Genomic DNA, 24,727 nt, shown 5'->3' with positions numbered 1-24,727 from the left:
TTGTTACTTAAGTTTTGAGACAGATAAATAAAAACAAATATATATATATATATATATATATAATTGGATATGGCTTCCATTCCGATTGAGGTTACTTCAAAACATGTGATTTGAACGCATCAACCGCTTCTTTAGGTGTAGAAAACGAAATTTATTTTTGATCTGTGGGAATAAGAAGAAATCACTGGGTGCCACCCAACAACCATATAGCGGATCACTCATCAGTTTGATGTTTTGACTGGTCAAAAACGTTTTTCTTTGAACTGATGTGTGAGAGCTCGCATTGTCGTGGTGGAGCATTATTCGTATTCTACGATTGGTTTCCCTGATTTCTTGAACCCCTTCTGGTAAATAAATGCTGGTTTACCATTCAGAAGTTGCTCTAATGGAACGGGATTTGGCTCGTCTTAAAAGACACATACAGTCGATTGTTGTTTAGTTTGATTCTGGGTCAGATTAATCAGCTGATTGCGGACTCTGACTCAAAAAAGATTTTTAATAGTTTCAGAAAGTTGTGAAAATTTTAAATTTAAATTTCGTTTAAAAACGCTTGATTTTTATGGGTTTTTCTATGATTATCAACATCGTAATTTATATAAATTACCTATATATGTAATACTACTATATGGACAGTTTCTATAAGTGGAAGCTGTTCCGACTAAGAAAGACAGAATGATAACGGTTTCTCTATTTGCCGAGGCTCTAGCTCGGATTTGCGCATTCTCAAGCATGCGCAGTATATATAAAGTGTCTTGAACGAGAAAGAAAATGAATATTGTCGGTAACGTTGGGACGGTTTTTCCCATACCAACTGTCCATATAGGAGTATTACATAAATGAAATTACCATATACAGAGGGTTTCTTTTGAAAAAAAAAACAAACAAAAGAGCCTGTCGGCTAGGGTATAAATGATTTTATCAGTGAACGTGATATGTATTTTGCTAGGTGTCTATCTTAGAATAAGGCCAATAAAACGAAGAAGCATTATTACCAAAAACATTCAGCAAGTTAGGTTAAGTTAAAGTAAAAGCGTTGCTATGGCGCTAAAGTTAAATGTAATAGCTGCAGCTTGCGAAAATATGGGAATTGGTAAAAACAATAATTTACCATGGAAATTAAAGTAAGTAAAATACAAACTAATTTTAAACAATTCTATATCAGAATTTTTCTACATCATTTTCATTGATGTTTTTGTATTTAAAGAACAGAAATGGAGTATTTCACTAAAATGACCACCACCACACGAGATCCATGTAAAAAGAATATTGTTATCATGGGACATAATACTTGGAATTCGATTCATAAGAAATTTAAACCATTGAAAGGTCGAATCAATTTTATATTGTCTCGCTCGGATTTAAATCTAAGGGATTATGGTGATGTATATGTCTTTAAAAGTTTTCGTTCCTGTTTAGACACATTAGAAGGACCTGAATTTAAAGATATTTATGAAAGAATTTGGGTTATAGGTGGAAGTCAGGTTTATAAGGTAAACCATGAATAGTAGGATCTTCACAGATTTTGTTTAATTAAAATTAGTACATTGGGTCTTTTCTATTGATGCTTATTGGTACTCTCACTAAGTTATTAACTTCAGATACTAAAAGACAACTAGTAAAAACAGTTTATCTCCAGTCTATGAAGCTATTTCATATGCTCTTAGTTCACATTAAAAATTGATTTTTTCCACTTTTCCACATTGATTATAATTTCACTAGTTTTAGAACAGAATTAGGTTCTTAGATAGCCTAAAAATGATTTATTCTTTTTCCCTCAATTAAATGAACTTCTGTAGTTTGATTTATTTAGAATCTGGAAATTTTAATTCTGCTCTTTTGTAAATTAATATTAAAATCATTCTTTATGAAGATAACTTCCAACTATATCAACACTCAGATTGTTTGGTCTATTGAGCCATGTGATCCAGTGACTCATGAAAGGCTCCAAGGACATTGTAATTGTGTGTTTGAGTAGTGTTTATCATCAATGATTTCATAAATCCCAACTGCTCACCTTAAACTAGTGTTTGAAGTTTTTTCATTTAATAAATCATTTCATTTTACATACCTGTATGATGATAACTCTGTTGCACTCAATGATAAAATTTTGATTACTTTTACAATTCATCAAAGATATTACATATGTAGTTTCATGAGAATAAGGCCAACCGAACCAATTTAGTATAATAGCAGTTCATTAAAAAAAAAATAAAATTAACATTTTTAGGAAGCTGTAGAATGTGAACATTTTTATCGTCTTTATCTAACTAAAATTTTGAAAGAATTTGATTGTGATACATTTTTCCCTGAATTGCCAAGTGACATGGAAGAAGTGAAGTAAGTACTCAACAAGGAATGTTAGGACTAAAATTGATTTTTATTTGATTTTAGAGATGACTCTGTTCCAGAAGGTGTGCAATCAGAAGGAGATATCAATTTTACATTTAATGTTTATCAGAATATGAAATTTAAGTAGTATTGGAAAAAGCTTTTTGTTACCAAGAAAATTTAATAAAAATAAATACTTTTTGAAATTGATTTCTTTTGTGTTAATAATGAACAAAACTGTTGAACTTGTTTTTTTTAATGCCAACAGCATACTAAACCTTAGGTTCCTTAAAAATATATTTACTAAAGGGAATATTATTGATCTTCCTGGAGTAATTACTGAAAATATTGGATGAAATTTTAGTATACCAAAGGTGGAAAAAAATAAATAATTAGACAAACTTTTAGTTATATTTCAAAACTATTGTATTAAACAACATGATATAACAATGAAGTATTGTTACCAAACTGAGGAATTACTGTAAATAAATACAAAAACACTTGAAAATTGGTGCTTATTGACCCCATTCCAAATATCTAACTATAAAGGTCATCTTCAGGATCATCTTGGAAATTAGCCTGATCACCTCCCGTAGCTCCAGGAGCGGCAGGTCCACCGCTTGCCGCCGATGGAAAACGGAAATTCGTACCGAATCCTCTAGATTGTTGCAAGGTCTGCGCGAACATTTCATATTTTCTTATGTCGTTGTCAGAGACCGAACGTCTAGCAAAACGCATTGCTTCTTCAAAATGGGCCCGTGTGATTTCTGGAACTGGATCGTCATCATCCAGCTATAACAAACAGAAAATATACGAGCTCATGAATGTTCAGATGCTTATACAATTACCGATTATACTTACGTCCATTGCAACGTTGGGATTAGAAGCTCTTTCCCTTTCTCGCTTAATTTCTGTTTCAATACTTTGCCGAATTGCAAGTTTGCAAGCTCTCTGGCAGATTTCTGTTAAATCAGCACCAGAAAAACCATGAGTAACTTTGGCGATATAAGTGAGATCAACATCTTTGGCTACTGGTGATTTCCTTAAATTCGCTTTGAAAATTGCCTCTCGAGACTTTTCGTCGGGGAGAGGAATATAAATCAACTGATCCAAACGACCTGGACGTAATATAGCTGGATCAATGATATCTGTAAAAAAATATATGACAATAGAAAAAACTTAATGCATAAGACATATGACAAGTCTAATTTTAAAAACCCTGATATTGGATTTGATAAGTTCACAATGGGTTGAAAATATTTATGTCAACAAATACCCTAAGATGGGTGATTGCAGATGTAGCTTCAATTTTAGAAAAATGGTATCGGACAATATTTTGCAGAACATACTGACTGGTTCACTATATTTCTTTCATTCTTACCTATTAATATGGAACTGATCAGTATAAAAAAATAATAAAGATGTATGTTAAGTACATGAATGAGAATTATTAAAAGATAGAATGTTGAATTAAATAGACAATAAAAAATTGTTGCAATTTTAGAATGTCTGGTAAATAATCTACACATTCTAAAAAATATATTCCAAAATAAACTTGCCATGATAATTAACAAAATATAAAATTACGAACAAAATCCTTAGTAAAGACTCAAATGAAATAATGCACCTCTTTTAAATGAACATTATCAATCTTTATATATCAAAATTTCCTCAAACTTAACAAAAGTGAAAGAATTGTAGGAATAATTCAATCATGTGATTTCCAAATAATTATTTTTTTAATAATTTTTCATTAATCCAGAAGGGGTTCATTTTTGGAAGACTAATTCCATACCAGATTGCTCAAATTTTCATTTTCCACATGATCAATTTTTGATGGTGGACAGGTTATATTTACAATATGTCTAAAATTTAATTGTAACACATGTTTTTCAAAAATATTTATTTCCGTTTTGTATTTACATTATTATTTCACAAAATTTCATCTGTTTGATATTGCCCTTGGGAATTATCCCCTTAGCTGTTTGTACTTTAAAATAATGCTGGTTAGTTTCAAAATATTCTGAGCAGTTGTATTACTTTGGTCAGCTCTTAGGAGTCGGTATAGACGAACAATCTTACCTGACCATCAAGGACAATGGTTACACCATCTATTATAGGTTGGGGGAAATACCAGTTCACGGCCTAAAGAAGAAGGATGAAAACAAAACCACTCCCAGCACTACTAGTGAAGGCATTGAAGACGATAAGATGTGGTGGGCACAGCTCACCTTCACATCGAAAGTCTGGGCTAAAGAGAATTAATCTCGGGGCCCCAATGGAAATAGAATGCACAAGCAAAGAGACTGCCGTAGAAGAACACACCCTTAGTGAATCGAACGAATGAATTTAAGGTTGAATGGAGGGCATCAAAATAGCTCAAGTGAATGCTCACCACACAAAAGGGGCATCAGCAGTCATTGCCCGAGCGTTCACTAAAGAAAACCTTAGCATAGTTCTAATCCAGGAATTCTGGGTCTACAGAGAACATGTCTACGGACCTGTAAAAACACCAAGGTAATATATGAAACATCGGTAGTATAACGAGATGATGTATCATGGTAAGAAACTACATTAATCACCTTTGTCTTTCAGAATTTTTGAACAGAGACCTCATACCAATTTCGAGCATACCTTGAGTGCGAGAAAAAAAACTTCAAGAAATAGTCATAGTCCCCTGCTATTTCAATAAGAACGGACCTACACCTCCACCAGAACTGCAAAGACTAGTGGAGTACTGCCAGAAAAAGAAGCAGGAGAAAAAGGACACCTTCAAACCAATCAGCCTCACCTCGTTTCTACTTAAAATTATGCAAAAGCTGTCGATAACTACATTAGATCAGAGATTCTGATGTGAAAACCTCTCCATCAAGATCAATTCACATACCAAACGGGCAAATCTATGGATACTGCACTGGTACAATTGACAAAGGAAATGTACTTGAGAGGAGTAGTTAGGACAACCTCCAGATGGATGGCACAGCTACAATCTACTAGTACAGCAGAAATAAAAGTAGGGCAAGACACCATTTCAATTACTGCTAATAGGGGATGTCCACAAGAGGGAGTCACATCCCCAGTATGTGGAGCTAAGTAGTAGACGAAATCTTATGTGAGCTGACTGAACTTCACATATCCTGTCAATGATATGCAGACGACATAGTCATCTATGCAAGAGGACGCTTTAAGAATATACTCTGTGACATAGTTCAAAGAGAACTCAATTATACAAGAAGGTGGGCTCGATCAGTGGGGGTCAACCCGAATAAGACCTACTAATTTCCTTCACTAGGAAGAAAAAACTCAAACTCAAGCTCATCAAGCTAGACAGGAAAGTCATAGAGTGGTAAAATCTGGGACTCACACTTGATAGTAATCTTCTCTGGAACAAACACAAAAAGAAGATAATCACTAAAGCCACAAGAGCCCTGATAGTGTGCAAAAACATTTTTGTTTTATATTTATTATTTCACAAAATTCCATCTGTTTGATATTTACCTTGGGAACTATTCCCTTAGCTGTTTGTATTTTAAAATAATGCTATTTAGTTTAGAAAATATTCTGAGCAGTTCTATCACTTTGTTAACATACAAAAACAAAAGAAAATTGCAGCACATACAAAAGGATCTGTAGACTAATACTTTAGTAATGCATTATAATATACCAATCAACAATAAAACCCTGTTCGGAAATCTCTAGACAGCAGAGATAAAAACCATAGGAGACACAACAAAAGTGAGATATCAATAAGCCCAAGCGTAATTCACAAAAGTACACCCACTCAAAGATAGGTTAACAACTTTGACCAATTGTATGTAGATATACAATAATGTTATTTTTATCAATATTGAGACTATTATATTGCATGATTCAAGTATCACACACTGAAGGACCTTGGCCAATGGTCATTTGTTTGTACCAATATAGAATATTTATTATTTTATTTTTACCTGGTCGATTTGTAGCACCAATAATAAATACATTTTTCTTAGCTCCCATACCATCCATTTCTGTTAAAATTTGATTAATCACCCTATCTGCTGCACCACCCGCATCACCGACATTTCCTCCTCTCGATTTGGCAATGGAATCTAACTCATCAAAGAATAATACACAAGGAGCTGCTGATCTAGCCTGAAGTAATTGAAAAGTTAATGAATAGAAATGGTAACTCTATATATTTAACTACATACCTTATCAAATATATCTCTAACATTTGCCTCAGACTCGCCAAACCACATAGTTAATAACTCTGGACCTTTGATGGAAATAAAATTAGCCTGACATTCATTTGCAATTGCTTTTGCCAACAAGGTTTTACCACAACCTGGTGGTCCATAGAACAACACTCCTCTAGATGGTTGCATACCAAATTTAAGAAATTTATCTGGATGCTCTACTGGATACTGTACTAGTTCTTGCAATTCCTTTTTAACATTTGCCAATCCACCAATATCGTCCCATGTAACATTAGGTACTTCAACAACAGTTTCACGTAATGCACTTGGACTGCTCTTGGTCATGGCATAGCGGAAGTTTTCCATTGTAACAGCTAAAGAGTTTAGAACTTCTGCATCAATTTGGTCATCTTCCAGATCTATTAAATCCATTTTTTCTCTTATTTGTTGTAGAGCTGCTTCAGAACATAAAGAAGCTAAATCCGCTCCTAAACACAAATGGAAGTAAGAATTATGCTTAATGAAAAAGAAGAGAAGCTAACATTAGTACTTACCTACATGACCATGAGTTTCGGCTGCTATTTGTTCCAAATCTACATCATCAGCTAATTTCATATTTTTTGTATGAATACGTAAAACTTCCAATCTACCAGTGGCATCAGGAATTCCAATATCAATTTCTCTGTCAAATCTGCCAAACCTACGCAAGGCCGGATCGATGGAATTTGGCCTATTTGTAGCTGCCATTACTATTACATGAGAACTTTTTTTCATTCCATCCATTAGTGTTAAAAGTTGAGATACTATCCTACGTTCCACCTATGAAAGTAAAATTACACATAAATTTGAATCACAGTTCAGAAATAAAAAAGAAAATTACTTCTCCATGTGTCTTCTCTCTTTTGGGTGCAATAGCATCCAATTCATCAATAAATATAATAGCAGGAGAATTTTTATCTGCTTCCTCAAAAGCCTTACGAAGATTACTTTCAGATTCTCCTGCAAGTTTGCTCATAATTTCAGGGCCATTAATTAAGAAGAAAAATGCGCCAGTTTCATTAGCTACTGCACGAGCTATAAGAGTTTTGCCGGTACCTGGGGGACCATACAACAGAATACCACGCGGTGGCTTAACACCAATTGCCTTGAAAAAATAAAATTTTTTGTTGAAAGATCAGTTTTTTAGACGAAACTATCATTACCAACTTATACCTTAAAAAGGCTGGGATGTCTCAGAGGCAATTCAACCATTTCTTTAATCTGTGCCAATTGTTTTCTACAGCCCCCAATATCATCATAACCAACAGCATTAAGGGCTTCTTCTTCCTCTTCACGTTTAATAGGATCACCATCACAATGAATCACAGTATCAGGTGCAACTATGCAATAAGGTGCGGGATCAGTTTCTACCACTTTAAATTCAACAGCTCTCATGCCACCCCGTACAACAAAAACATCATCTTTGTGGATCGGTCTATATGCTTCAAGAAAGTATGGTTTAAGATATACCTCAAACAAATTTCTGAAAGAGGTAAGAAAAACAATGATCTAAATAAAGGAAACATCTATGAAAAGAACTGTTTCAATATTTTTACTTTGCCTGTTTCTACAATGAATACAACCTTTTAATCTATTGCATACAATACAAAAATAAATATATAAAAATCTAACAGTAATTTATGTGTTATAGGAAGTGAAATGAAAAATATTATTTCTATGTTAGCTTATCATTTATGACATCCATGCTATAAAGTGTTGTAATTTCAAGAGTCAGTACAGAAGGAACAATATCAAGTGTATATAGATTATAACTTACCCTGTAAGTCCTTCAACAGTATCATCTATAGGAAGCACATGTATTCTTCTCCCATACTTGACATCTGGGCAAGGCTGTATAGAAACAACATCAGAAAGCCTAACTCTTAAATTATTTCTAACATTTCTATTCATGCGAATCTTTTCATCACTACACGAATCATCAGAAAGAACTATGCAGACCGTTTCTTTTCTTCGTTTGCCTTTAAGTAGAACTGTGTCTCCTCTAAAAAGTTGTAGTTCATCCATTTTTACTTGAGATAAAGCCACAACAGAATTGTCATCATTTACTGCTTCCTCTACAAGAAGTCTGTTTGGACGATCCTTTTTGCGAAGAATCGCAGTAGCTAAATCTTCTGGGCTATAAATTAATTGCAAAATTTTTTAAAACATTCTAGAACACTGAAAATATCTAGTGATTCATCATTTGAAAAAGTAAAAATAACATTTTTCTTAATTATTAATTGGATTTATATATGAGAATTAGATTCTATAAAAAATATGTTAAAAATAAAATAAAAACTTCCACTTCCACCATGATGACAATGTACATTTCAGTTCAAAATCACAGTGCAGTATATGAAAATTGTATACTTACTTTTTAGTATCAGCCATCTTATTAAATGAAAATGTAATTAATATAAAAACTGTAGTAGAATTCGAGTAACTTCGGAAATTATATTCTTCGATGATTAGTTTACTTTTTCACTGGTAGCGCAACGAAGACGATCGTTAATCTGACACACAATGGCGTAGCATTTAGATGATATATTAGACAGTTGGCACGAAGCAATTGTTAAATTTTACCGATAAGTTAGGAACCTTTTAAATATTTTCTTGACATCTACTGAATGATGTAGTATATTTTTTAAACATTATAATGATAATTAATTGTTCTCTTAACTAAGAAAATTTTGAGGTACAGAAAATTATTTCGCACTCACTCTAAATCCAATGTTATCTATGTTTCATATTACTATAATTACGTTTAAACTAAACGACAAATCTGCCGAGCTTCGCTGCGATAAAAATAGAAGAATTGAGAAAAAGTAGAAGAATTAAGTCGTTTATAGATATTTTTTGCTTATGTTTTAAGTTATGCAAAAATACGAGAAGCTCGAGAAAATAGGCGAAGGCACATATGGAACTGTATTCAAAGCCAAAAATAGAGAAACTCTTGAAATAGTCGCTTTGAAAAGGGTCCGACTTGATGACGACGATGAGGGAGTCCCATCCTCCGCCCTTCGTGAAATTTGTTTGTTGAAAGAACTTAAGCACAAAAACATTGTAAGACTTTACGATGTGTTACACAGTGATAAAAAACTCACCCTAGTTTTTGAACATTGTGACCAAGATTTAAAAAAGTACTTTGATAGTTTAAATGGTGATATTGATCTAGATGTAGTGAAATCTTTCATGTACCAATTATTACGAGGCTTAGCTTTTTGTCATAGCCATAATGTACTTCATAGAGATTTGAAGCCCCAAAATTTACTAATCAATAAAAACGGTGAGCTTAAGCTTGCTGATTTTGGTCTAGCAAGAGCATTTGGTATTCCAGTAAAATGTTATTCGGCAGAAGTTGTCACTTTGTGGTATCGTCCCCCAGATGTACTTTATGGGGCTAAACTTTATACCACATCTATTGATATGTGGTCTGCTGGATGTATATTTGCTGAATTGGCCAATGCAGGTGTGTTCTGTATGATTTGTTGTATACCAGAAATCATAATTTTATTATAGGGAGACCATTATTTCCTGGATCAGATGTGGATGATCAACTAAGAAGGATATTCAAATTATTAGGTACTCCAACAGAAGACACATGGAATGGAATGTCTCAGTTACCTGATTACAAGCCATTTCCAATTTATCAGCCTAATATGAGTATATCTCAGGTAAATAAAATTACTATTTGAAAAAAAAATATGTCAAAATTATATTTATTATTTTTCAGGTAGTACCTAAATTAGGAAATAGGGGTAGAGATCTTCTTCAAAAGCTGCTAGTATGCAATCCAATGGGTAGGATGTCTGCAGATGATGCAATGGCTCATCAATATTTCATTGACCTAAACCCATCTGTAAAGAATTAGTTGTTTCTTAACAAAATTATTACATATTATGTGTGAGATATTATGTTTTGATATAAACAAAATATGATTTTGTAGTTTTCTATTTAATTTTTAAAGTAAAAGTAATATATACATTATTTAATATGTATTTACACAAAACTGCTTTAGTCATTGTACATGGTATTATGCTGATTTATTTTACAAGTGTGCAATTTTCAGAGATAAACAATTTTATTTTACTTAATTTACAGTAGAGAAACTGGAATATACCAAGATTTAGCATAATAAACAAAAAAAAACATGATGATCTGAAACTTGAGTAATTTACAAAATAATAGGTGAAGAGAAAAAATTTGTTATGATTTAGAAATGAAGTCATACAGAATAGTTTGCATTTTAAGGAAAATTCAAAAGAGGAAACAGACTGGTAAAAAGAAATATCACATCAACCATTGGTTTTGTTAAAATTAATAGATAGAAAATCAACCTCTCATACCTGCACAACCTGTTTAGATAGAAGTTTTAGTTGAACATCTTTGTTGAATGAAGGATTTAGTCAGCTGTTCATAATTTGGAATACCGAGCTTCCCCTCTTGGACCATATATATTTAAAGATTATTATTGCCAATAATTTATTTGTTGCATCATACTTACTGATTTTGGTTGAGCTTTGATTATTATTTGTGTAGAAAAAAATGTCAAACTTATTTATTATATATATATATATATTGTCATATCTACAATACGCAGTACATCAATAGAATGTTTTGGTAAAATATTTAAAGCTAGGAATAATATACAAGATACATAAATTTGGCCGTCAATATCTGGCACACATAGTTTTGCATTGCAATTACAATTTTCCTATATAGAAAAACGTATCTAGTTACTCTAAAAACTCTAATACAAAAGGACTGACTCGACTGTGTAGTTATAAATTATTCATTTTGCAATAACTAAATTATTTTCAAAATTAACAAAATTATTTGGATTGATTTCATTTTTATAAGCTTTAAAATTCTATTTTGTTACATTATTTCATAATAGTTGATATATGTGTTTCAAATAAACCTTCAAAAAATGTTACTGCTGTCATGTTCTTAACAATCGCCAAAAATAAAACCTGCTTTAAAAAATGTTTTCAATTAGTTTGTCTTTTAGAGGTAACATACAATTAAATCTGAAATGCGCGAAATAATCATGTCATATTAATAAAAATCACATTGTCCTAATTTTTGATATGTTTTGAGCATGATGTATACATGAGATAGAGACTACTCTGTTCTCTACTCCAATTACCAGATGCCTTTCAACTATGCTTAGCCTCTTACACTGTTTTTTGAGATAATACAAACATAAAATCATAACATTTAAATCCATAGTAACAAAAAAAAATCTATTCTATTTAGGCCAACTGGTCAAAAATATTTTGAGCCTGAAATTTTTGACAAGAAAGGAAAAAATCATTGAAAAATGAATTCAAAAACAAGGAATTCTTATAAGAATCCGTAAATACTTCTCTTGTAGTTTAGTTTCAAGGTTTATTTGTATTCTAGAAGCAATGTTTTGAAGTTCTTGAATAATGAGTAATAAATTAGCTAATGGGAGATGATTATCTGTCATTATTTGAGTAAGTGTAGATCAAATAAGTAAACAAATTGTTAAATTATTATGACAATAAAACAAATAAAATAGTTATTCGTATTGCAAACTCTTTTGTGTATTTAGTTAAAAGTCATTATTGGGTTACTTTTAAAGTAAATTATGTCACGTAATCACAGCGTAACAAACAAGTAGGTTACAAAATGAACCATGTATTCTGGGATACACCAAGCTGTACATTATGAACCCATTACTCCAAACAAACTTCGCATTACACTGATTTCGAAGAGGAAATACCAAATTTTGAGCGACTTTTTGCTCTTTTTTATGCTTATCAAAAATAGTATGTTTTTTACAGTTTTCAGATAGCAAAAGTGAACATGTAATCCGTCTTCTTAAACTGGTACTAGAATGTAGAAACATTTTAAAAAAATATATCTAATTCCATAAAATAGTTTGCTTCCTGTGGACTAGTTGGCTTCCAAATATGGCACAATTAAATTTTTTCAGTGCGAGGTGTCGTCTTACATATGGTAAATCAACTTGCTTGTAATATTTCAATGGAGCGGAAGTTTTCTTGTTGTCTCTGAAAAATTTTGGCAATAATGAATGTGCAGCTCCACAATTGTATACCCAATATTTGTATGAGGATTATATTAATAGCGAAATCCTGCTCCTAATCTTTTTAAGTAGGAGACAAGCTGTGATAATAAGAGTCCGCATCAACCACACAAAACTTACTCGCGGTTAATTGATGTCCTATCTGCGAAAGTTGTCAAATTCCTGTGTCTGTTAAGCAAATCTTCACTGATTGCAGAGAATATCCTAGCGCATACTAGCAGTTTGATATGAAAACCAACCTCAAGGTGACACTTAACTGCCTGAGAGAATTAAAAAAAAAACCTAGTTTCTCAAGTCATCAAGCTGTATGAGAAAATTAATTAATTTATGTATTGTAATAGATTTTGTAACAGTCCTTTATCTAATTACTGGCACTGCCGAGGCACGTTAAACTGAAATAAAATACATGAAATATATATATATATATATATATATATATATATATATATATATATATATATATATATATATATATATATATTTATTGAGATTATTGTATCAAGAGAATAGTTGGGTTTGATTGCTCCATCTCTCATTCCCTAAGTCTATTATACATTTTCAATATTATTACATTGATAAACTTTTTTCTTGTGATTTGTCTCATTTCACCCTTACAGTACAATTTCAAAATTTTGTTTGAGGGATATCTTTTTTCTGAGCGTGGAATGAATCAAAATATAGCCATGATAATTTACATTCACCGATTTAGGTTCTTTATTACTAGTTGCAGATTAAAATCATCACATCTCATAATATTCCATTTTGTGATTACAGTGGGCAGTATTTTTTTCTTGTAATAACATTAGAATGCTAATATACCAGAATATGTGGTTTACTTTTTGACCTACTTTTGTACGCCTCGTATAGAAACTGTAAAATTAAGTAACAATGGTTAATATATCATTTTTAAATGCTGAAATAAATTAAGATTTCCATTATCTAAGAGAATGAAAATAGTGTAACGTAAACAAAATTTATTGAAAATTTTTACATCTAAATATAATATGCCCATTTTTATAAATTGTGCTCTATTATATAATTAAGTAGCATACAGCAAAAATTAAATGTGAATGCTAATTAAAAGGGCATTATAAATATTTTCAATGAATTGTCCGCGGTACATACAAAAATTATTTAAACAAATATATTAATGTAACAGTGCCATTTTCAATGTTAGTATGTGTTCTGTCTGTCGAATATAGCAAATGCGCCAGTAACACCAAAATAAATATATTTTTGATATTAAAAAAATATAAGAAACATATTGAATAAATTTTTTACATAATTATGAATATAAATAAATCCTAAATCTGAATAATTTTTATACTTGAAACTACACTTTTGGCGTGGATGTTTATTCATGAACATATTCTGAGACATCTTTAGTAAGAAGTGTTATTATATATTCCCCTGGTTATGGTGAGTACAGTCTTATTTCAAATAAGTTCATAGACATTGGTGGATCTGTTGACATAATGAAATTGAATGAATAAGATGTAGTTCAATATATAAAACTTCATATATTTCATTTTTTTTATTCATAAACAAAAAGTTAAAAAATGTGAAAATCCACAATGGCAAACCAGGAGCACATTTATATAAAAAAGATACACACTTAGTGAAAATAGAAGATATAAAAAAAGCAAAACTCATGGGAAAAATAAATGGTATTTTCCTAAGGATGGTGATGTTTAGTATGTCATATTTCTATCTCGTTTTCTCATTAATTGAGCTCACATACTTTTTTAGTGTGTTTTATAATTTGTAAATTTTTAATCCACATCAACCATGAAAAATGTACTACCACGCACAGATAGTTTTTGGTACCTCAATTCCAGAACTGACTTTAGTTCGTTTCCATCACCCAACATTTTTGTACTGAAATATTTTACTCAAATAAGCTTTTTTAATTAGAACCTTATCCACTATCTAAGTTAGAATAACCTACACATTCTCACAAGGTTCCTGACAGGACACTTTCACTTGAAATAAACAAATATGAAAATAAAAAATTGCATGCGAATCTAGATTCAGTGGAAGAGGGTGGAACATTGGAATATATGATTATTTATCAATTAATTATATAATTAACCTCCCTAAAGCTGCTTCAAATACTATTTTAAGAACTCTAACATACATAAACCCAGCACTATCAAAGACAGTTCACAATAGGTAACAGTGTCGATTGTGTCTATTTTATTAATACTTATTTTTGATATTTTATTAAGTTTTATTTTAAATTTAGTAGTGTATTGCTGGTTAAAATGTCTAGAAAGTGTGAAAACGATCCTTAGTCATTGTTTCCGCTCTAGTAATGAGCTTGTAGGGTGCAGTTGCCAAGATATTTTCATCATGAAGATCAAGAAAAATTACAGCTGGAGCTCAAAACGACAGACACAAGATGTAATGCCAACTAAAACTACAGTTTAGAGGAGTTATTATATTAAAAAATGTTCCAATATGGCTGTTGTACCAAAAAATTCAGACCTGACTAACAAATTACAAGATAATCAATGTTTTATTTTGTAACTATTATTTTCTTTGCATAACATAGTTTTTAAATGTGAATAACTGACTTTTATTAATTTAGGCACAATTTTAGACACATAATATGAAAACAATAGAATTCTGAATTATACAAATCCGAATATCAAACGAGTTAGACCTTTTCAATGTTGATGCAAAAATTCATTTTTGTTGCGATTTGCTAAGATAATTCCAATGACGAATGATTATCAAACACATTTTAAACTGAATATTTCATTAGTTTCCTTCAAAATATAAAAAAATTCTCTTCAACTTTGAAGTTGTGACTTTACGGCCGCCGCTGCCTTCTGTTTTTCAATATATTTCTTTCTGGCTTGCTGAATCATGTGCTCCTTTCTTTTATGGAGGATCTTCTCGCGTTCTCTCGAAGATTTAGAAAAGCGGCTGCCTAATGGAATGGAATCTTCCCTGAAAAAAATAAGTACAGCTGTATTTTGTACTAAATTTCAGTGATATTATTATGTAATATAAATTAAAGATAAATAAATCAGTCACATAATATTTTTTCAGCTAGCCTAGAACTAAATAATAACTGAACTATTTTAGTTAGTTGACATGGTTAGACCTATATATACTTAGCAAGTTTTTAAGTACTTTCTTTGTATAAAGTTAACTACTACTACACTAACAGTCACAATTACACTGTTTGGTTATTAGAGTTTATATATATATATATATATATATATATATATATATATATATATATATATATATATATCGAAAGACCAGACTATAGCAATAGTAGTGAATGGTGTACTGAGTATGAATTTCACAAATGCATCCAAAAGTTTCAGAACAGTGATGATTAAAAGGAATTAGTATAAATGTCTAAATACTTACGGTTCAACAGTATCAGTATTAAAATCGTCCCAATTTCTGTTACTTGGTTCTGGATTGTCAAATTGTAATACTGATAATGGATTCCTGTTCACAGGTTGATCAATATCCAAATCTCTGAACATAGGCGGCGCAACTAATCTGCCATCAAGTACATTTTCAATTGTTAGTTCCACAGATCGAGTTACTCGTAGATCTTCAATTATAGTTGGAATAGGAATGTGGGGAAATAGTGTTTGAACTTGTCTGGCCATTGCGTCTAATTGTGAATTAGAAGCCGCTATGTGGTTTTGACGGATGCCTTGTACATGACTTACTTCGACAGAGAAGCTGGGCAACCATGATACATATCTTGAACCTATTAAAAAATAAATTATAATAAAATTACTTTCTAGTTGCATAATGTGTGTCTATTAAATAAAATATTTTTTGCTAGATTTTTCTCTAAGAAACCCGCATTAAAACGAAAGAAAACAATATTTGAATCTTTTATTATATGTTCTGAAAAACCCTACCAAAAAAATATTTCTAGCATTGTTCTTAATAATAAAAAATTGGCATTGGAGATAATAGCAAATACCATCCTCATGTAAACATCAATCAAAATAATTTTATGTAACATTATTTAATTATGCTTACCATCGAAGTGAAAAAAGTGATTGAATGGCCTTCTAGTATTCTCTTGAGGATCTGCTTGTATTTCAGGCGGTTGCAAACTGTTTGTGGATGGGCTCTGTATGTTCAAAGTCATTCTACATGTGGGACATGACGTATCTTGTTCCAGCCATGATAATAAGCAAGTACTGAAATTTGAAAAAAAAATTTGCTAAGATGATGTTACTACAATATCCAAAACACCACAGATATATATGATAAAAATAGATTATAGTAAACAAGCATAGTTATTTCAAAAAAAAACTTCACAACCATATCATGATGTCATCAAATAAATAGTGTTTTAATGGGTTTTTGTTTCCAACAAAAATATTTCAAATAGGTAATGGAAGAAATATGCAATATTCAGTAAATGGTAGTGGAAGTAGTTATCATATCAACTGGCTTATCCTCTGCAATCTTGGAAAATGATCTTTATATAAACCTTTAAATTGATTCACAAAACTGAATACATAACATTTTGTCATATGGTGAGTGAGATTAACTACTCTTTAAAAATAGTTATAATTAACACTTACTTGTGAAAGAGGTGACTACAAGGCAATTTTCTTGCTGCTTCCATTTTTTCCCAACAGATTGCACAATTGTCTGAATTATCACTTAATTCTTTCTCAGTAGCCATTGGGTAATTCTGTTCCAAATGGTTTCGTACCCACAAATAGTTTCGATGTTTTTTGTATTTCCTCTGTATTTCATGGAAAAGATGTCTGAAAATTAAATTCGGTTATGGTTACTATTATACTATTATTTATGATAAATTGAAATATAAAATACATTTCAATAGACTCAAATCAAAAAATATGAATCAAAAGTTTTTACTAGATTCTTTAAAAAATAAATTAGATGTACACCTTAAACATGATAATTACAGTTGCATTGAGAGTTGAATTTTTGGTTTTCTTAGGTATAGAAATTGAAGAGTCAATTAGTATTATAGAGTTTAGTACAATAATTCAATATAAATTAGGATTCAATAGAAGGTGTAAATGAAACAATATTAATAAATAAATGACTCACCTGAGTTGCATACAAATAACGAGACTAGCCATGGACAAAAAAATATTACTCCACAAAAGCATGTGTAGATGGTGGATTAAGTCTATGATGAGGGCAGCGAGATCAAAACATAGTTCGAAATAATAGGAAACTGGACCTCGTTTATCTGATGTTTTGTTATCTTCAGATGTTGTAGGAGTGTTATTTTCGTTTCGAGTGTCGTACAAGTGAAAAGCATATCTAATAATTACATGGAGGGTACGAATGGCCAATAAGAAAACCTGAAAATGTAATTAATGATATTCAGTTATCTTAATTTAAAAAAAAATGAAAAATATCTACTGTACCTCGTAGAACATGAAGAAAAATGTATTGAGTCCACCAAAAAATCCGACAAAAATAGAAACTACAAACATAAATCCTGAAGCTGCAAAAATGGCAGCTAGCAGAGCCATTAGTTTGACATGACTCCAAAAAGGCGTTCTAGGTGAAAATGACAACTGTAACAAATTTATTCAATAAAACGAAGTATTCATATAATTTTAAATAAAAAAACGATTGATATTATATTAATAGATGAAAAACGCAATAACAGATGGTTCTTCGGAAGTGGCAATGGTTTTTTGAGTGCATACAATAGTTAAGCATAAAAAGGACAAAAAAAATAAAACATTGTGTAGAAGAAATTAGGATAATGAATAGAAACTAGTACAACAGAGTATTTATTATAACAGAGGAAGAAAACAAAATAGACTTTAAAAGTAATCAAAGAAAATCACAGTGGTTAAAAAAATAATACAAAGAAAAAGATACAAAATGAGAAGTTACAGCCAACTTGATTAGAACCAGAAAAGCAGAAGACTGCAAACTATACAAGAAGAAATAAGTACAAGCAAAAAACAAGAGGAGCTGATGGATTCAGATGATTGAGGAAATTAAAAATAAGACAGCACCCTAGTATAAATATCTGGAGCAAAAAAAATTAGTATACCGATTATGATAGATGGTGGAAGAGGAGACGTTACACCAAACTCTATCAAGATTAAGATATATATCATCAAAGAGAATAAAATGGAAGTTGAGAAACACAATTTGATTAAGAAAGATACCATGAGTAAGAAGTTAGTGGTGTAATGAGGTACATAATTATTAAAGCAAGGAGTATTAGAACTTCATAAGAGATTGTTTATATTTAAAGTAAATTTTCATATCTTTCTAATTAGGTATAATATATAACCATAACCATTTGTAGATTAAATTCTAATGATAGTATTTATAAAGTGGAATATATATAAGGTATTCTTGGAATATTTATAAATCTGATATTATATTCAGACAGTATTCAGTCATTTTTCAATCTTACAATTTTGCAAACAAAAGAAAAGTAAAAAGATAAGAATACATTCTACATTTTGAAATGCAGAAAATCAGAATTGTTTTGATTACTTTAAAAAATGAATATGTAAGATAAATCATATGCAATTATTCAAAGAAAATTATTATTGAATGGCACTGATCTTACTATTTTCAAATTTCACCTTGAATCATTTGTAATAAACCATGAGTGTGCTATAGCTTATTAAAATCGGAGATTTCAAGGTTAATGATACCAAACATTATAATATTGCAAATAGGAAGCAAAAATATATTAATTTATCCATGAAGAATATTAATTTCTGTGCAACTGTTGGGCTATAAAAACTAACACCCGTTGAAAAATAATAGTTTGGATCCATCAAGGTTGAAAAATCTTAAAGCTGAAATATTTAAAATAAATATTTAAAACAAAAAACTTACGTATTCGAATCTGTCTTTGCTCAACTGTGATAAGAGATGTAAAAAGCCCAACAAGGAAAACCACGAACACCATAATAATACTTCATCTATGTACTGGACGTTGATTATTCCAAAAATGAAGATAAATTTGTAAAAAACGAAATTCCAAAACTTGTCTCTAAGTTGTTGTTGTTCAGAAACTCTTAATTCACCAAAAACCAATTTTTGGACTGCTCTTCCAAGCAAAATGAACAAACAAAATGCCATGTTTATCATAGTCTGAAAATAAAAAGATAAAACAGGATGTTAAAAATAACAATCAAACAATAAACTTAAAAATAGTACAGATAATCTTTTACCTTCAAAATAAAAATTAATGTGTGGCTAATAGAGAAATCTCAACAGATACATGTAAGCTACAAATTGTTAACTAAACACATATGATTCAAGTGAATTGCTTTCAGAAATAAATAATCATGAAGCTCAAGAAACTCAAATAATTATTTTCAAATACTTTCATTTTTATATATAGGCAGTTGTTTCTAAACGGGATAAATAAATTACAGTTATGTATAATTGATGAAAACACGTCGATTGTCATTTACACTAATATTCATATAACGGGGAACTAATATACCATTCAAATTATAAGATAACAAACTTACTTTTAGTAAGATCTTTAATATCATTTTGATTTTTTCATTGCACATATTAGAGGGATTTTCGTTTTTTAATTTTCATACTGGTACAGTTTAACCACTTCATTTATAAATATGAAAGCTATCAGTAGTTTCTAATTTAATTTTGGTAATCACATATTCTTATTTTGTTAGATCGTAAAGATAAGCTTACAGGAACTAATAACGTCACTTTTTTTTCTATAAAGGGAAATGGTCAAATAATCAGGATAAGGAACCGTTAAACCATTTTAAATAGAAACTATATTTTATATTGTTTTTAGTTGTTATTGAGGAAATACATTTCGTATTTAAATGATGTTTGTTTTTAATCACCAAAAATGATCTGGCATAATTATTTTTACGCATATTTAAATGAAAGGTAATCAGCAACATTAGCATCATTAGTAAGATACTGACAGATGCAGTGTTCGATGACCTACCTTGTTAAATATCTTTTAGCGCCTGCATCAACAATAACATTACATGTTTTTTCTAATAAACTGAAAGTTGTTAATTAATATTTATTCATGCAAGAATGTTGATTAAATATTTTAGGAAAATGACAAATTACCTTGAATCCTACTATACCTCAATTCTTAATAATATCTCCTTTAATTTATTTACAAAACATCAACTGATGGCCTTGCCATACATATGTATATGTAGTTAGAAATGGATCTTGAAGGTTACAAGAGTTGCAGAAAACAAGGTAATCCAATATTTTAACTGCAAAAAATATTTATCTGATGATAGGTCGCCCTCTGCTTGATTACTGATAACCTCTATATATTATAGAAAAGCCTTGGTACTAACAATATAAACATGTTTCAAATAAGACAAAAGGATTACAAGAGAAAAAATTGGCACAATATTTTAAATTTAAATTGATTGTAATCAAGGTTTATATTCTTGCGAGTTTATTCATCATTATTACTATAAGAACCCAATTTTTCCATTATTTATACACATATAATTTCGTTTTTCAAATATACTGTGATTTATTGATGAAATATTGTTCGTAAAATTTATTTCAATATGGAGCAGACCTTGGTCAATAGGGGGTCCTAATAGGGCCATTAAAAAAATATTCGGTTGTTTGACAGACAGTGTGAATAAAAAATTAGTTTTTACATGAAGTATTAGTTTTAGCATCAGCATAAACTTTTGGTTTCACTTATAAATAATGGCATTTGCTAAAAAAAATATGAATAAGCTTTGTATTAATCTTATAAGATTGTGCTTTGAAATATCAGTTTATAAACTGTCAAAAGGCGATTTATGTAATCATATATGTACAACATAGTTAATTTGACGTACAAACTTTCGCTTTTTGAATTCCTATACAGTGAGTTGCAATTGCCAGAAATTGAAGAAGCTACAGAATATGTAATGGCATTTATGCCAGAGTTATACCAGGTACTATTTGGATAAAGTATGAGACTTCTCTACGATTTTAGTCAACATTTACTGACTGTTATTTCACCTTATTAAACTGCAATTTGAACGCCAGGATTTTTTAAGCCAAAAAATATTTCATTTTTTATAAGGCTCCTCTTTTGATACCTCCATTATTTTCAGTCATTTTTCTAAATACTCAACATTAATTCTATTAAATCTGTGGTATTTGTTATTCATTATGAGGAATATATCTTATCTTATCTTCTAATATTCATGAAAGTGAAAATTTTACTGTATATTATTTCATTGGTTTTAAAATCATATATTTCAATATATTTTCAATTTGAAACACTATATTAAAGTAAAACTTAAATCAGTTCAATTCAAATATTTGTATTTAAAAAAAATCATTCATTCTGCGAACTAAGCATGATTAGTGAATTGCAATTGAAAAATTTAGTTTCAAAGTACATTACATTCTTGAATATTTTACCAGAATAATTTCATACAGTTTGGTAGTTCTATTCTATTTTGGCATTAAAACAATAATCAATCTCATATTTTAACATTTTTAATGCCAAATCTCAAAAAAACTGTTTTAGTGCCAAAATTTTATTTACATTTTGTTGTAGTGATGGCAGATAGTTATGTAAAAAATTTTAAATTATTGAGTTGTAGATTCTGGTCGGCGTTGTTTATATTTTTATTAATGGAGAACTTCCTGTTATAACAGAAGTAGACTCCATAATGTATACTAAAAAATCTTTGCATTCTACCCTGTATATATATATATATATATATATATATATATTAGTTTTTACTATCATATCTATAGACTTTCAGTTTTTTATATCATTTGCCTTGGAATTTCCACCAATTACAATATCCACCAGTGGTTCCCAAACTGTGCGCCTGCGATCTAGTGCCAGGGCGCAGCCATTGCCTACCAAAAAGGCCTACTAAAAATTTTGCAACTGTATTTTTATCGTTGTTATAATTTGCATTTGTGGAAAGTGCGTCACGGGGCATCGATGTGCTCGCGTCCTTGGCTCGGTGCTTGTTTGGTAATTTTAGGCATTTATCAAAAAAAATTACCCACAATGGCATTGCAGTATTAAAAATTGCAAGTGGAGAAATGCGTCTACAGCAATCACATCCAAATTTATATTTACACTATGTTACAATTTATAATGTAAATATAGATTTACAAAGAGATTGGTTTTTCTCAAAACTAAATATTACCCACTTTTACCCAACGTTTTACCCGCAGCCACTCAAATTACCCACAAAGTGTGTAATGCAATGCAAAATAGGTAAATTGTTCTAGGTGCGTCGTCAAGCCATGTTTATACTGAAAGGGAGCGGAGAGTTAAAAAAGTTTGGAAACCTCTGGTATACACTAATATCCTTTTTTTTATTTATCCATATTATGATACTTTTTGATTTTAGATTCTAAATTCATTGTAATATTCCAAGAGATTGATTCGAATATTTTTAATTTTTAAAAAATATATTTTTTTGTACACTATATACAAAGAATAGAAATTATAAAATAAAGAACACATTTTTAGAATTGGTGAAAAATCCATTCATGTAAATTCAAATTTGGGAAAACAATTTGGGTTATATTTTTTTTTTTATTATATGCATTTACCTTAACAAGCACCTACATTTTCATACACTTATGATATAATTTATATGCAACCACAATAAATCCAAGAATGCTCTCAGAAAAACAAACAGTAATTGACAAGTCATATTTCCATCAATAAATAACAACAAAAAGTTCTTACCTTATGTTTATCAAATTTTATTAATATTATCTACTTACCAAGATATAAACAGAAGATTAAATTCTACAAGTATGTATAAATTCAACACAAATATTTAAATTTGTATATATATTTTAAATGCCAATAGTATGGAGTGTAACTTAACCTAATTTAAATGATACCTGTTTGAGAGTAAAAATTGAAATGTTGAATTGAGATGCAACACTTTCTAAAAACTTCTGTCTGAGAGAGGCAATCAGAAAGCCATTACCTCTTACCTACTTATGTAGATAATTAAAGTATGCAAGATTTGCATATTAAAAACATCAAAGTTAATGAATTTGTTTTCAAAGTTTTTATAAACTGAGCTTTTTGGTTAAACAGTAACATATTTTGAAAATATATGAAACAAACTATATTATATAAGATAAAAAAATATTCAAATACATACCCAAACACAGAAAGGCTCTCGGATCATAACGGTAAAAACATCAGAAATAAACTGTCCCCTGCTCTTTAAATTATCATCTGTATTATTTTGTATATCGGGATGTTTTGAGGATTCCTTTTTAACCATTTCATCCGAGTAATTCCAATTCGGTTGTTTAATGATCTGGGCCGCATAGTAGACGCAGGCAGACAAAGCCACAACACTTACAAATGAATATATTCTTAAATTAGGATTAGGCAGTCTTTCTAGCGGAACCACTGGCATGATTACTGAAATTATCAACAAAATTTAAAGATTACTCATGAGATTTGCTTGCATTTTATTTCTTCATTAACAGAAAAATATTTTGACATCCTGGGAATTCTGAATCCTTGATAAGTACTGTAAAAACTAACTTTTAAAACAATCAATATTTACTGCATTCTTTAGAAAAATCTTCGGCAATAGTCAATAGGTTTTTAATAACTTCAGTATCTGTGTTAATACGGCAGCACGATTAAATATCCGTCAAACGCAACTGACAACTGGAGTAATATAAGTGTGTCACTGTCAAATATTCTTACGTGCTCCAATTTCACATACACCCATTCACCTATTATATTGATAGAACCATAGATAAACTCAAAGTATATCTAAGGTTAATAATCGAATTGAGCATACCTATGTAAATCAAAAATATAAAAATCACATTATGAAGATTAAATCTAAAGCTATTAAATACATAAATTGGTAATACATTTTAGATAATTCATTAAAACAAATCTGCTAGATTTTGTGTAGAATATGGAAGCAGACCTAAGATTTCAAATAAATAAATATTTCGAAGTCTTTTGATTTGTATAAACTTGTCATTCAATAAGTTACATTACTATATCTTAAGTAAAAATTGCTATAATTTCTATACATAGAGAAATTGCGAAGGTAAAAAATAAAAAATAGTTAGAAAAACAAAAAATCTATTCTAAACCTAAACTGCA

At 30.2% G+C, this 24,727-nt stretch overlaps 4 protein-coding genes across 6 annotated transcripts; 2 read left to right on the top strand and 2 right to left on the bottom strand.

Annotated features, from left to right (window-relative positions):
- Positions 1–789: 789 nt before the first annotated feature.
- Positions 790–2,631, top strand: LOC130450976 (dihydrofolate reductase). The gene is made up of 4 exons (XM_056789741.1): positions 790–1,121; positions 1,205–1,490; positions 2,228–2,337; positions 2,392–2,631. The coding sequence occupies exons 1-4, from the start codon at positions 1,039–1,041 to the stop codon at positions 2,474–2,476; spliced, it is 564 nt and encodes a 187-aa protein (XP_056645719.1). The 5' UTR covers positions 790–1,038; the 3' UTR covers positions 2,477–2,631.
- An 89-nt stretch (positions 2,632–2,720) lies between these two features.
- LOC130451343 (transitional endoplasmic reticulum ATPase TER94) lies at positions 2,721–9,107 on the bottom strand. Its single transcript, XM_056790305.1, has 9 exons — positions 8,920–9,107; positions 8,323–8,682; positions 7,719–8,028; positions 7,387–7,650; positions 7,061–7,325; positions 6,522–6,994; positions 6,279–6,462; positions 3,190–3,476; positions 2,721–3,120 (listed from the first exon to the last, which is right to left on the bottom strand). Exons 1-9 carry the CDS (start codon positions 8,934–8,936, stop codon positions 2,866–2,868), a joined length of 2,415 nt encoding a protein of 804 aa, XP_056646283.1. The 5' UTR covers positions 8,937–9,107; the 3' UTR covers positions 2,721–2,865.
- A 252-nt stretch (positions 9,108–9,359) lies between these two features.
- LOC130450578 (cyclin-dependent-like kinase 5) lies at positions 9,360–13,442 on the top strand. Its single transcript, XM_056789037.1, has 3 exons — positions 9,360–10,014; positions 10,065–10,219; positions 10,279–13,442. The coding sequence occupies exons 1-3, from the start codon at positions 9,420–9,422 to the stop codon at positions 10,414–10,416; spliced, it is 888 nt and encodes a 295-aa protein (XP_056645015.1). The 5' UTR covers positions 9,360–9,419; the 3' UTR covers positions 10,417–13,442.
- Positions 13,443–15,117: 1,675 nt separating this feature from the next.
- Positions 15,118–24,320, bottom strand: LOC130450577 (E3 ubiquitin-protein ligase AMFR-like). 3 transcript variants are annotated; one of them, XM_056789034.1, is made up of 9 exons: positions 24,146–24,320; positions 23,751–24,019; positions 19,471–19,728; positions 18,021–18,173; positions 17,695–17,954; positions 17,196–17,384; positions 16,642–16,805; positions 16,006–16,360; positions 15,118–15,573 (listed from the first exon to the last, which is right to left on the bottom strand). In XM_056789034.1, exons 2-9 carry the CDS (start codon positions 24,012–24,014, stop codon positions 15,414–15,416), a joined length of 1,803 nt encoding a protein of 600 aa, XP_056645012.1. In that variant the 5' UTR covers positions 24,015–24,019; positions 24,146–24,320; the 3' UTR covers positions 15,118–15,413. The 3 variants fall into 3 exon arrangements, with proteins under 3 accessions (XP_056645012.1, XP_056645013.1, XP_056645011.1); XM_056789035.1 differs by having other exon boundaries at positions 24,168–24,320; XM_056789033.1 differs by having other exon boundaries at positions 23,751–24,320.
- Between the last annotated feature and the right edge of the window lie 407 nt (positions 24,321–24,727).

Source organism: Diorhabda sublineata, chromosome X (genome assembly GCF_026230105.1).
Source record: "Diorhabda sublineata isolate icDioSubl1.1 chromosome X, icDioSubl1.1, whole genome shotgun sequence".
In the NCBI taxonomy this organism is placed as follows: domain Eukaryota; kingdom Metazoa; phylum Arthropoda; class Insecta; order Coleoptera; family Chrysomelidae; genus Diorhabda; species Diorhabda sublineata.
This window is presented reverse-complemented; position numbering and strand designations above follow the sequence as displayed.